At 35.3% G+C, this 15,309-nt stretch overlaps 1 protein-coding gene across 1 annotated transcript; it reads left to right on the top strand.

The window, feature by feature from the left end:
* Positions 1–2,786: 2,786 nt before the first annotated feature.
* On the top strand, positions 2,787–11,989 carry LOC131066368 (zinc finger CCCH domain-containing protein 63). The gene is made up of 7 exons (XM_058001117.2): positions 2,787–3,066; positions 3,164–3,357; positions 3,456–3,509; positions 6,189–6,308; positions 6,531–6,818; positions 10,391–10,708; positions 10,879–11,989. The coding sequence occupies exons 2-7, from the start codon at positions 3,190–3,192 to the stop codon at positions 11,230–11,232; spliced, it is 1,302 nt and encodes a 433-aa protein (XP_057857100.1). The 5' UTR covers positions 2,787–3,066; positions 3,164–3,189; the 3' UTR covers positions 11,233–11,989.
* The last annotated feature ends 3,320 nt before the right edge of the window (positions 11,990–15,309 follow it).

The following is a 15,309-nucleotide window of genomic DNA, read 5'->3' as shown; positions in this document are numbered from 1 at the left end:
CATGTGCGTGTATTTGAAGGTGCCAAGAACACATTTGTGGCGTATTTAGTGGATGATACTTTCATATTTGATTGGGAATATAATCATCATGTCCCTTTTTGTTTTCTTAAATCTACACTACTTCTTTAATTGTGTAATTCTCCCAATGTTTCAATATTTCATTATACTTTCTAGTAGATTTAGAGCATCCTTTGTTGAGTCATTAATGGATTTCTACCTCATTTATTTTTACAATAAGCCTACAACAACCTCTTCAAGTTGTAACTTTGTAGAGGTACTAATGGTTGACACAACTAATTTATCCCATGAATATGGTAAAGAACATAACAAGGCTACACACTTATCTTATTTGTTCATTTGTACACTTGTAGAGGCTAACTAGCTCACCATGATGTTAATGCATTTATGTATTCTATCATAGAGTCACCATCACTCATTCTCAAGGAGTACAACTTGTTTCAAGGGAAAAAGTTTGTTTTATTGAAGAATTTGTTTGATATAAATACACTATCTACTCTCACAAATTCTTAGTAGAATCCTTTTTTCCCTAAAATATTCAACAACAATAAATTATATAGGAAAAAAATGAATTACGCTTCTTGCATTTGTCAAGCTTACTCTAAGCATTTGTTGTCATAGTTGCAGGCTTCTATCCAAACACAACAAGCCATTGACCTTTGTCAACAAGAAGATCCTTCATCTTGGGCTTACAAAGCTCAATTTTATGTTCATTGAACTTCTCAACCTCCATCCTCAAAGTGCTTTCCATTTTTGGAATTTAGCTATGTCTAGAGCTGCCACTCAAATAGAGATTATCATAGGGCCAAAATGTCCCTCTCACAAATCTTAATAAGAAAAATATTGATACTAAATGAAAGGCAATACAAATGACCAATAAAGATAAGTAATGGTAAACATGTTGAACAATCAAAACTATTTCATTAGAATTTAAATCAATACCATACAAATGAACACAAGATATACCTTTAGAATTTGTTTTAGGCAAAAAACCAACATGAAACAACATCACTCAATATGTTATCAAATAATGGAATACAATGCAAAGAGGTTTCATTTGTGCTAATCTATTGTGTTTGATCCAATTCTAGTAGCATTTAGTTGTCACTTAAAAAAATTTGAACACAATGCTAAATGTTTGTTTTACATACAAACATGAAGCCACTTGGATGAGATAACCAAACCATGGGTCTTAAAACCTTATTCAAATTCCTCTAGACAAACCCATGCATAATGTAATTTCAATTCGCCATGAAGATTCCCTTGACTTCTACGAACAAGGAGTCTAATTGGTCAAACCAAACACACTACTTGGTGTATTAAGTTCATCTTACAAGATATTGTTGTATTTACTATTTTTAGTTGCACAAAGGCTCCTTATTTTAATGCTCTTTGTAACCCCAATATAATTGCTCTTCCAATGTAATCCCATGTCATAAATGTCATTCCAAGTGGCAAGACCATTATTACAAAAGGAATCCCAAGATTTCTCTCTAAGTTTGGCTTCCCATTCCATAAGCGTCCAAAATTACAATAATATTAAAATATTATTATATAAGATACACAACACCTTCCTAATAAGTCCTAATGGGGAAATTTAACTATGACCATGGTTTGTTATTCAAGGCTATTTATGTACAAACCCATTTATGGCAATGAAATCAAATTACAATCATCCCTTTATTCATTAAGGCCATTTCTTGTTATACTACAACATAAGATGTGATGGGATAAAATGAAATCATAATCACTTTATTTATTAAGATCATTTATTGTTACACCATCTTATGTGGAGCAAAGAATTTGAAATGTGGCAACTCCTTTGTTCATTAGGATCATTCATCACTACACTAGCTCATATAAGGCCAAATAAATCAAGCCATGTCCTTTTCTTTATTTATTAAGGCCATTCACTACTCTACCACTCGATAGAAATCAAGGAAATCAAAATGCAACCATGTTTTTAATGATTAAAACTATTCATAATCATATATCTTTATACACGCCTCATGCAAATGTGGATGATGCCCCAAAAAATTAAGCCTCCTATTAATATAATGATTAATCAATTATAAATAAGTATACTTACTTAATGTTGCCTTCTTCTTTTGTGACTAAAAAGTGTTAAAAAAAAAAACTAAAAAAAAATCTCCTTTCTACAAACTTTACAAAAATACATCCCATATCAATTAGTCTAGAAAATACACATCTTAAAATTACTCATACAAATAACAAATTCTTAATATTCCATTTTTATAACTTTTCATGTCTTCTTCACACCACTAGACAAGAGGCACGGTCACGTGGACGCTAACAAAATCATTTCATTTGCTCATACGAGTCTAGGAAGTGCAATTGCACTTTCATAACCACCAAACCCCCCATGGGACCTTCTGGTGAACGCACAGAATATATGACACACAATCTAAGTAAATTCTTGGAAGCACAAATGTGAACGAGGGTGGAGAAAAAAATCACAAGTTGACAAACTCCGTACGATCTGACCAGGTGGGAAAACGAGAAATATATGTAGACCATAATCATTCCTCTTTTTCATGTAATTAAATTAACCACCTCCCAAAAACACACGTACGCACTGTATTATGAACAGAAATGAATGATATAGTAAATCACAAAAAGATTTTGAACCGCAGACCGTGATTTCAACCGCTAACAGTTGATACACAAAAATGAAAAACCAAAAAAGTTCTGCTACACACAAACCCACACATCATAATTACTTATTTAAAGCATGCCCACATAGTGAAGAGAAAGATAGGTGATTTGTGAGTGCGGATAGACCAGCCCAACAAGACCAAAAGCTGGAGGAGGAAAAAAAATGATATATATAAACAACCACTCAAAAAAAAATGAAAATTCAAAAACCATCTTGTTATTGATGACCTGATGATGTTACAGATTGCACAGATCGACTAGATTTCAGCTTTTTAATACTTAGTTGTTAGTGTGCTAATTCTGCATTGGGTGTAGGTTACTGAATTCTTGCAGATCACTTAAGGCTTTCTCCAAATTGACATTTTTAATTTGGTGGGTCATTGTGGAAATTGTAGGAATGTGTTGGGTTTCTCTGATTTTAGGCAGATTGATGGATTGTTTTTGTTGATTGATGAGTATTTTTCCGCAGATTATGAGCAGGGAAATTGGGTTGTTATGCATTATGAACAGAGTGTAGAGAAGGCCATGGGGAAGATGGCATTGGATCCAGAGGAATCTTACCCTGAGAGAGTGGATGAGCCTGATTGTGCATATTACATGAGGACAGGTCTTTGTGGGTATGGCTCCAATTGTCGTTTCAACCATCCTCCTCACATGAAACAGGTAGTAATACAACGACCCATTGCTTTCAGTTGCATGCTTTTGTTTTTGGTAATACAGGGGTTCATCAATTGAAGTTGAATTTGGGTTTTCTCGGGCAGGCTAATTCCGGTAAAGGAGAATTCCCTGAGAGAGTTGGACAACCGGAATGCCAGGTATGAGGCTTGGCAATCTGTGAAATATGCATTTGGGAAGGGGAATTGGTGTAAAAGGTAGCTCAGCCTTGGATGATGTTATGGCCCACGTCAAATTGATTGAGGGGTTTTGCTTCTTTGGGTGAAAAGTTATTTGCTTGATGCTCTTCATTTCTTATGTTTCCTTGATTGCATTAAGAAAACATGTCCGGTTTGATATTTGTTTTAAATTTTCCTTCACATCATGCATTGGTAAAAGGAAATTTGTGTCAGCCATGGTTCTTTCTGTGGCAAGAGAAGCGTAGATCACAGATTCTGATGATTTTGCAAGAAAATAGCTCATTTGAAATGGGTTGATGAAGTTCAGACCTGAAACTCATCTGTATAGAGACCGTGATTGTTTGAAACCCTTGACTCAAGGTTGTTCTGATAATTTTCTTCTTGAATTGTGTGGGGAAGATGACCTAGTTGTCTCTCGGTTTGTCAATACTCTGAGATGTTTGCTTCACTGATGAAAGGATTATGTATCTATTGTTTATCATAGTTTTGCAGAAAAAGCCATCTTTAACGATATGCGACGGTTTACACAAGTCTTTTTAGGGATTTCTTACACCACTTATGTTTAGGTGGATCTTCTCCACGACGTTTGAGATGATCCAATAAGGCTTTAGCTTCAGCGCACAGTTTTTTCACATCATATGCTTGGATTAAGGTTTGTTATCGTTCTACACTATTGTCGGTTGATTAACGCAAATGTGAACAGTTGTGATATGCCTTAGTGGGAATTGACGATCCAGATAGCAAGAATTCGACATCTCTGTAGGTATTTTCACTGATTTGTTTTATGTGTACTATCTACTCTAGGGCTGACGGAAGTAATCTATAGGTACACGGTCTTAATTAGAGCTAAGTAAAACTTTCAATCACGAGTTGAACTGATATCAAATCTCAATCCATCATAAATAAGACATTGGCGTGTGTTCTAGTTCAGTGGTTTTATCTTTTTGTTCCTTAGTTACTTGCAAAAACCGTTATTTTAGATTGAAGACAACTGGAAAATGTGGTTTTCATTCCACCTATTTTTCTAATATTTGTAATACATGCATTGGAGAAAAAACATAACCTGAAATAGGCATTTGCTGTTTTAGTTAGCTGTACGTATGATAACATGCACGTGAAGAGTTTGGCACCATCTTGCTGGAGCTGCTAAGGTCTCTCGCCTTGTATTCCTTTCTGTCTATATGTTTTCCTACAGCCTTTACTTTGACTTATTCCCTTTTTTAGAACTTTATGCGTACTGCAATCGATAGGTAGTTCATAATGCAATAATCTCGTTCTGTTATATCTGCATGGCACTGTATGCAGGTAGAAATATGTCTGTATTATTGAAGGAAATTTTGTTTTGCGCAATGTGTTTGCTTGTCTTCAATCAATACATCTAAAGAAGTAACCGAGGAATCTTCTTCACCTTTCTGCCTTTAGAGAACATCTAGATGGTTTAAGCATCAAAGATGTTTTTTTCGCATTGTTGCACTGAGGAGTGCAATGAGTTCTCAATCTTTTTGTTCTTAGTGTTATACAATTAGGTCTTTTTACTTAATTTAATATTAATTTTTTATGTTATTTAAAGTGTTTTGTACCTATAGCTTCATAAGTAGGGAAATTTAGCTTTTGTCTGAAGTGTGCCTTTGTGGGAAGGTTCCATTGTCCCTATCTGATCTGACATTTAGATTTTGTGTAAATTCAAAATTGTGCCCTTGTAGTAAAGATCCATTGAGCCTCTCTGATTTTACTAATTTTTTAGTAGCTCTAACTTTATCACACGCTTGCCTTTGAGCCTATCCGATTTTACTAATTTTTTAGTAGCTCTAACTTTTATCACACGCTTGCCTTTACTAAATATAATATAAATATCATAGTCTGAAGAGAATTGTTTCAATCGGACTTCATGGATCATGTGTTCATTTGTTCAAATATTTTAGGATTTTAGCATTTACTACCTTCTTCTAGATTTGGAGTTGAGTACATTATTCCTTTTTCCTTGTAATTGGCTTCCTGATAGTTATGTACACGCTCCTTAACTTTTGTACCATATACCTTAATGACTATTTGTTTGGGAGAAAGCAATTAAAAAGTTCTCTTTGCTAATTGCACCACTTGTTTTTAGATTGTCAGGGTTCACACATATGCTGTGGATTTTGCAATTTGCTCAGAATTTTGCTGTTAAAATGCTCATTTTCTCTAGGTTTCTGTAGTAGAGAGTCTTTAGGGTTGAGATATTGTTGCTGGTCAGTTTTTAGGTTATAAGTTTATGGCACTTACAGCTACACTAATGTTGATATTCATTTCAGCAAAATGTTTTGGACCTCAGTTGAACTCGAAAGTATAGTGAATATGAAGCTCTGCTAAAGAATTTAATCTACCACATGCATTTCTGGTTGGAAAATGTGAAGGATTCATGTATTCAAATGTGTGCTTAGGAAATAAAGATATTTATGTAATGAAAACCCTATACCCTTTTCTTGTTTGAAATACTGTAATTATAGGCTGTAGCTTAAGTAACATGTAATTAAAGTTGCTGGGAGAAAATATTTTATTTTATTTTTGATTGGAATGTTGCATCGTATTGCACAACATGATTATATTAACAGAGATTCTTGTTGTCCAGTATTTATTACTAAAGGTGGATAAATTTTGCAGTATTATCTTAAGACAGGAACTTGTAAGTTTGGCGCATCATGCAAATATCATCATCCACGTGACAGGAACACATTAGGAGGACAAGTACCGATGAATTATTTAGGTCTTCCTATGCGTCAGGTGGACTATATAAACTTTAGGAAAAATATTCTTTGGAAGTATGCTTTTGCTTTGTAAAATGAAAAATCTATGTTTGCAACATTTTCTGAGATGCCCAGACAGGTGCCATAATTTGAATGTTCAGCATCTTTATGCTAAACAGAAAATTTGAAAAATATTGCTAGAAGAGTTAATATGCTGTCTCACTGATAAAATATCTATTTTGGATTTTTCACTTTGCAGGGAGAAAAAGACTGTGCTTATTACATGCGCACTGGAACCTGCAAATTTGGAGCCCAATGCAAGTTTCATCATCCACAGCTCACAGCATTAGTACCTGTTTCAGGCTATGCAAGTGCAGGGTCACCTACAACACCTGCTTCGCCGTTTCATCCAGGGATTCTGTCTTGGCCTCTACAAAGGACACCTTATGTTGCCAGTCCCCGGTTGCAAGGATCTCCAGCTTATATGCCTGTCATTTTCTCGCCTTCCCAAGCTATGTTGTCAATGCCAAATTGGAACAACTACCAAGTGAGTTAGGGTGATTTTATTAATGATTTTGCTACCACAATACTGCCTACCAATGAGCATTGTATTCTGTATATTTTGCTTATTTTAGACTTGCTTGGTGATAATGGTTGCTAATCCGTGTTGCACACATGAAAGCTGCTTCAATTCAGTCTGGTCCTTCAAAATTCCGATGATTTTGCAGGCTTAATTTTCAGTTAGAATCTGTATATTTGTTTGTGAACATATTTAGGAGGAACATTTGAAGTACTTATTCTTTTGTAAGCTATTACTTTTCCTTTTGCTGCCTGATAGGCCACATGTTTTCCAACTGAAAAAATGTTTACTGATTGCTTGTTTAGTTATCAGCTGCTTTTTTATTTCAAATTCCTGCGTTTAATTGCAAGGGGAAGCACATTCCTGAATACAAAATGTATTTCACTCCTTTCCTACAAGTCAGATTTAATGTTAGTTGTCACGACTCTTCACTGGTTAACTTGTTTGGTAACTACAAGTAAGTTTTGTAAATTAAATTGCAAAATATTCCTTTGACATCCTATGTTGAAGGATTTTACTTTGTAATAATTTTTCTGTTAGTCTTCATGCATTTTGCATATCAACAAGTTGGTGGAGGCTCATGAAGTTCCATGAATGATGAATCCAATTTTGGAAATGAAAATAGTCAACAAATATATGACAATATTTCTTAGTGCAAAAATCATAGAAAGCTATCCATTATCAGTGTAGATTACTAACTTAAAGTGAACCTTTAGGAAAATCAGAGGTAAAAATTGGTATCCCAGATTGAACCAAACATAAAGAAGCATGGAATTATGCAAGATGGACAGTTAATTAATAAGATAAAGTTGATGCTTTAAATCCATCATGACCAACATAACATCTTTAGCTACACATTTTGCTAGGAGTTTAAGGTTTTTACGGCGTTGAAAAGATTTTACAAGATTTCTTTCTGCAAATATCTTAGATGAAAATAGAAAACTTTCCATTGTCAGTGTAGAGCATAAAAGTGGATTACTGATTTAAAGCCATGGTCTTTAGGGAATCCAGAGGTAAAATACTAAAAGGTGGTATCCCAGATTGAACGGAATCTGAGGAAGCATGGAATTATTTGAGTGAAAAAGTAATTAGCAAGGTAAGATCGGTGCTTTAAATCAATTATGACCAACATGCCAATTATAGTTACACCTTTTTGCTATAGTTCTAACTTCTAACACTTATTAGGAGGGGGAAAGCATCATTCTTTTTCCATTAAAAGCATTCAGTTTTTTGTTTTGTAGTGTAGGATACAGTTTGCTATTTCCTTTGGGAATTGAATGTTTGGAGTGCATTGTAATTTTCTACATTGATTACCCTATAGATAAGTGCTAAATGCTTCCTAAGGGAAAACTACAAAGTAGAAACAAACTTAGTCCACTGTTAAAACTTGAAACCAAAAAGTGAGGCTCTCAGTGAGGTTTTGGTTAACCACGCTTGGCTTTTCATCGCTTGAGTTTGTCCCTTCCCCTTCAGTTGTCCTTTTCCTTGGGTCTGTTTGAAGGCATTGTAATTGTTTTAAGTGGCATTAATACGTTGTCTATTGTTTGCCAAACAGAAACAGAACTTCATTTTAAAGAATTTTTCTGTAAGTGGTGCTAGTGCCTAACTGGAGGTATTGATGGTCTCGAGGGGTATTATGCCCTTGTTTCCAAAGTTAAACTTATTTCATTTAAAATAAATTTTCCCCTAAGTAATATTACCAGTGCCTAACTAAATTATTCTCTCATAGCATGCACATTGAACTTTGATGGCAAATTTTCCTTTCTTGGTAGCTTCATTGTTGGGACTGTTATGGATAAAGGAATACTTCGGGACTTCTACAGACATGTTTGGAGGCTGGAAGGCCAATCCCAATAAATCTTTCCATTGTGGTCAAGCCATAATGGATAAAGATTTTGGCAGAAAAAGCCTACTTTTGGAGTTTGCCACAATTTGCCATACCCGCCCTTTGTAATGTTCAGGGGTTTTTTTTAACTCTTTTTTGAGCCTTATTTAATGTATCATAGGCATTCGCTTGAAAAAGCTTGCATGTGAGAAATGCATGAATTCTTTGAAGGCATTCCATAATGTACTTCGTGACCAATTATGAAGGGGTTTAATTTATTATATTCCAAACGTCTTATGCATAGTTGTGTATGCTATGCCTATTGATTGCTTCATCGCAAGATTGTCTGCACTGATAAACCCTACAAGCGGTTTCATGTTCATTCACTGTCAACCCTCTTCTGTGATTTGCATCAAACATATTTGCAACAATGCCTATCCATGTTATATAATATTTCTGAATACTGAATCTAATGATATTGTCATTGAAATAAGGCTCTACACGTAAAAAGACACTATACCTAATTATTTTTGTTTTGTATTTCCTCAAGATTATTTTTTAAGGTTAGTAGATTTTTACAATCAAGGTTTTGGTGCTTGTTTAATTTTTGCTAATTCGGCACTGGCAACTAAGCCACTGTTTAAAACTTTTGTAAAGACATATTACCATATCAGTTGGGGTGGCTGCCAATTGGAACACATATAGGGAAACTTTGATATTAATGATTATACTTTTTATATGTATATGCCTAGTCAGTTTACATTCGCAGGAAGGGTGGGTCTTCTTACATCATCTTTAAAAATTATATATTATTCCTATGGATGCAAAGGCTTGCAACATACAATTAAGGGTTATTCAATTCTATTATAAGGTTTTTAGTCAGTTTTATAGGAAATAAATATTCTGTCCAAAACTGTAGCTTATTTTATCCCTTTCCAAATTGCAAGCAGATAATTGTAGAATATTATCGTCTTCTCTCAGCTTCCTTCTCTCACAAAATAAGCGTTGTGTACATCCTGACTTCTTTTTTTCTACTTCGATTGTCTTCCTTTTGGTATAATATGGTAGATGAGATACCTTAGTAATTTTAAACAGGTTCAATCAATTCTCGCACCCATGGCAGTCACATGATTTATCTATTTTCTTTAATTACTTTGTATTTTGTAGTTATTTTTTTGAAAAAAGTCCAGTAGTTCTATTTGTGCTATATCATTTTTGTATGCATATTAGTCGTTTTCACTTTTCAGAGGGTTACAAATGTTGTGAGTCTTGTGACACATTGTTATAGCCTCGCAGCTCAAACTTTTATTTAAAATTCATATTTCCTGGCTTTTTGTGCACCTCTTTAATATTGCCCCATATTGGTTATTTCAAACCAGTTTTGCAGAATTGAATTTGTGTTGCTCCAAGATCATTCCATTTCCTGGCTTGTTGTACACCTCTTTAATATTGCCATATTGGTTATTTCAAACCAATTTCGCAGAATTGAATTTGTGTTGCTCCAAGATCATGTGCAAGTTCAATTATGTAGTGGTGGTATTTTTGCTGACATTGTGGGAGTCTTATGTGGAGGCTAACTTGATCTTGGAAAGAGCACTGGAAGAATGAAGTTTGCATTGGATATTAGTGGTTTGACTTTAAAAGTTATTTATCATGAAGTTGTGTTTTGGTATAAAATGTCTTATCTTTTATGACTTTATAATTTTTTCATCAGGGTACTGTAAGTCCCTTGCTCTCTCCAGAACGACAACAACCCATAGGAACAGGAAATTCATATAACTCAACACAACAGATAGAGTCACCTGCTAGCAGCATGCAAGGTGTTGTTTCTCCGTTTGTACAAGCAGGAGCTCAGCATTCTGTTGGACAGAGGGAAGCATTCCCAGAAAGACATGGCCAACCAGATTGCCAATATTACATGAAAACAGGGGACTGTAAGTTTGGAACTACCTGCAGATATCACCATCCTAAGGAAAGGATTGCACATTCACCAACATGCATTCTTAGTCCGATGGGACTTCCTCTGAGGCCTGTAAGTTTTCAACTGTATCATTATAAGTGCATATTAATTATTTGAAGGCAATGTGTATCTAACAAGGAGAATCCATTTCCGTACTTATCCATGTAAGATGTTTTGCATTTATTTCTCTCTTCAATTTTCTGCTTCTTGTTTACTTTTTTAACTTTTTTGGTTTTAAATAGGACCAACCAGCATGCCCATTTTATGCTCGGTATGGCATCTGTAAGTTTGGACCCACTTGCAAGTTTGATCATCCACCATTGGTAGCCCAAGAGCAAATTTACAGTCCGTCATCTTCTTCACTTTCTGAACAACCATACCTGAGAGTTGGTTCCCAAACAACTCTTGGTCGTTCCAGTTCTGCAGAAAATTCCCAAGCAGTATTGACAAGAAAAGATAATCCTTCAAAATCGGAAGAGCCAAAGAGCTTCAAGAATCTTCCTTCTACTAATGGTTCTGTGGATATAAAGGAAGCAGATGCTTCGAATTCTGGTTCTGCTGTTTTATCTGAATCTGCAGAGAGTTTTTCAAGCTAAACTAGATTTTTTTTGGTTTGCATTGGTTGCGGGGACTGCTAGTTGGAGCTGGAATCTTCAGCTGAGTGTGAAAAAACAAAATTACAGTTGCATGGATGATGCAACATTTGAGCATCCAAAAAATTTTAAACCCAAATGATTCATGTGTTTCATTAAATTACTCATTGCAAGGTGCAAGCAAATAAAGCCATTAACATAAGCCATGAAGCCTACATGGCTTTGTTAGCATTTTACAGGACTTTGCCTGTAAAACACTATCATGTGGAATAATCATGAGAACAGACGAATGAATTCTCTGACATTTACTTTGGGAAGTATCCATTCACGGGTTAAAGTTTGTTTCTTAATAGATCTGAATTTTTGTCATCTTTTCTGGAAGCATCACACTTTCCAGGTTGGTAAATGTTTCTTGGGGTGTAGTGCATTTTTTTTCGGAAGAAATTTTCCCAGGGTGAGCATTTTTGAAGAACAGGAGAAAACAAGTTAGTCATAGGATGTCAAATGAATTTGAAGGCATCAAATAAATCTAATGAAGAATGCAGTTCATGAGCAGCTGGTGGGCACTATTTAAGGATGCCTTTTCTTGTTGCAGTGCAGTTTTTTTTTGTCTATTGTCAGAGATTATCTTCATCATAAGATGGTATGTAAGCTGATCTTTAATGGAATATTGACAATTGTTGTTTGAATGGTCATATTTTAACATGCATTTTCAGTTCGAAAATGCCCAATAAGCTCTTTTGAATGGAGTTTATCAATCTTTGCATGTGCATAATTTATGAGCAGAATTTAGAAATCTGTTCAAGTTGTTTTATAATGTCTTCCTGCATTGCTCAATAGTGTTTCTGTATCTGATTTGAGTGGTTTTTAAATCTTTTCAAATTTTGACTTCCTTTTATGTGTGAGGTTAGGATGATTATTTCTCAAGTAAGTTTTTGATTGAACCGAACACAGTATATTTTTGCCAAGAAAGGTCATTAAGGCATTTGAACCAGGATATGTTATGATGATTGTTAGAAGTGAGCTTTTGATTGAACCGAGCACAGTTTATTTTTGCCAAGCAAGGTCATTAAGGCATTTGTATCTGGATATGTGTTATGATGATTGCCAATTTTTTTAAGTCATCGGACTTCATTTCATGTGGGAAGTTAGGATGATTGTTTCTCAAGTTTGTTTTTAAGTCCCTGACTTTATATCATGTGGGAGATGAGAATGATGGTATCTAAGTTTTGGAGGGAACCAAGCACAGTTTATTTTTACCAAGGTCATTCTTTTAGGCAATTGTACTTGGATATGTACATATTATTAATATATATATTTAGTTTATTGTTTTTAACAGTTTTAAGCAGAGCTTTGAAGCCAGAGTACAATATGCCCTGAAGGAATTAATACTAATTATGGTCATTCCTTGTGACACGACCAGTAGTGTGTATACAGTAGTTGACTAGCTATAATATAGTCATTTCAACTATGATAAGTTTATGTAGTTACTTCTTTTTTCTTTTTTAATTCCCCTGCTGGAGGTGATTGCATTTATTTTTAGACAAGCATGGTGAGTACAGAGATGACCTACCGATTTGGCCATTTAATGTAGTCAACATAACAAGATCCTTTAGTCTTTAGTAATAGCATTCAAGCCTTTCAAGTGCTAGTGCATGTACAAATGTCCTGTTCAAGACTCTGATAACTTCTGGGTGTGTATTTTTGTCCCGTTGAAACTTTGAAATCTCCTGGGTGTTTTTCTAGGCAGCCTTTCAATATAGGAACCCTTCTCTTAGTAATTTTGGATTTCTCTTGCAGAGAATGCATGAAGTTATCTGACCATTTTTGTTAAAGTATTATTTGTTTTAAATATAATCAGTTTTTTAGCTGGCTGGTTTTAGTTTTGTGAAAATATTCAGAACTAATGTATGCAATAAAAAGAACTCTGATTTCATTTGCTATGAAATTTGACCAACTTGAAGTGCTTTTAGAGTGTAAAAACTGTTAAAGCCTTGGATAAAACATTCGATTGACTCAAATATGCAATATGGGTCAATGTTTATATGATATCTATGTGTATGTGACATGACATTGTAGGGTCTAGCAGTTTTATTTGTGCTCATAAATTAGATCTTGGCAGATGTGATTATAAATCTGACATGTGTAACCATTATCAGAGTCATCAATTTAACAATCTAAGAATGGGATTGTGGTAATAATATTTTGTTGTAGGCCCTTTTTTCTGTTCATATAAAGAACATTGACTAACCATTGGTGAAACGCATGGAGATTCAGTAACATATTGATGTGGGATCCTTCCTGCTGCAATTATTTGCTTGCTCTATGTGTGTAGAAGGCCTGATGATTCTTTTGTACCTTTATACAAGCTGGATATGTACAACATTTTTCAGCCGACCCTACTGATTCTGTTGAATTTTAGACCATAATATTTTGGAATCTACACTTACCTTTATAAGCCTTATCTATATATAATGGTTTGGACACTGTTATGACCCAGTAGAAAATTAAAGGTTCTGATGAGGTCATCAATGGCTTGTAGTCTACAATCATTAAGGATCACAAAACTAAAATGAATGGAACCTTGTGCTTCTCATCTAACCAAAATGTATAGCGTGAGATTCATTCACAAAACAGCTGTATTCAACAATAGCAAACTTTTCAGCCAAAAGGAGAATTATCGTATGATGCATTTGATGTAATAAAAGTCTTTGAAAATGCTCTTCCCCATATAATTAAACATTCATTGTGACACTTTCTGTCAACAAGATTGTCTGCAACGAGGAAGAACATACCTACAAACGTAATGATAAATTTCAGTTGGCAAACAGGGGACTGTAAGATTGTAATCTCTAACTGCATACAAATAAAATTTAGCAGCAGCAATGATATGGAACATCATTACCAAGTTTCATATGGAAGCACAAACGGGTTGGGTGCCAAATTTTTGTTTAAATTGGAACGTCAATCTTTCAATGTTTTGAGGCTTAGCAACTTGTTTGTGTTATACTAACATGAATGATTATTGAAACTATTGGGAAACATAAAATTATGCTTAATAATTTCTGTTTTTGATTAACAAAGCAGTGAGAACAAGGGCATTGACCCTTTACATAGCATAACTATTAAAAACCATAGTGCAGAAACAACATTGTAACAACATTAACAACAACTAATAACAAAAAGAGACCAAGTTTTTAGAAATCAGAAACAAGAAGAAACACAAAAACAAACTACAGGGGTGCCTTGCGCACCCTAGTGACATCCATGGCATTGTTCCATTCATTGGACAGGAACTTGTAAAGGTCCTTAGCCTCCTGCTTATCCTCCTCCGTGTCTGCAGTACATTAGGTCAGTAGAGAGAGGGTGAGTGCCGAGCTGTAACACCTGCAAATGAAATTTGTTAAGGCCCGCCATTTGGGCATCCCAGGCCTCCATCTTGCTCGAGCCGGTTGACATCCTCCATGATAGCCTGCAATTTTTATAGGGCCCAGGTTCTCAATCCTCTGTATGATGTCCAACACATCCGTACACAACTTTTCCATTTGCTGTAGAGTAGGGACACCCTGGGGGTTCACAACAGCCATGTCATCCGTAGTCTTTTCCATCTCCTTGGGCACATCTTCAGCAGGGGGGTTGTCAATGTCATTACCCAGGCCCATCAGAGGGAGAGATTGCATCACATGTTCTGCCATCTTTAAATCTTGGTCCAAGTTACCAAAGTCCAGGGCTTTGTTATCAGAAATTTCTTCACCCATGACACCCTCAGTGCCCATATTCATAGGGGCTGTATCCTTAACATCAATAGGGTCCTGGGTTTGCATCTCAGAATTGCTTGTATCAGTGGCACCAACAGTGGTCGGAACTATGGGGTCCCTAGTCATATCCACGTCTACAGTATCCCCATCAGGGGCCCCCATAGTGGTATTAAACTCCTCTCCCTCGTTCCCAATGGGGTCCTCTGAGTCAATATTTTCGATCATCGGGGTCTTCTTCTTGCAGCTTTTGGAAGCCAGTCTGGAGGATCTCCTTTTAACCTCAGAATCAGGGGAAGGATTGTCATTCTCAGCATCCTCAGAG

The sequence above is a fragment of the Cryptomeria japonica genome, chromosome 3 (assembly GCF_030272615.1).
Source record: "Cryptomeria japonica chromosome 3, Sugi_1.0, whole genome shotgun sequence".
NCBI lineage: Eukaryota > Viridiplantae > Streptophyta > Pinopsida > Cupressales > Cupressaceae > Cryptomeria > Cryptomeria japonica.
This window is presented reverse-complemented; position numbering and strand designations above follow the sequence as displayed.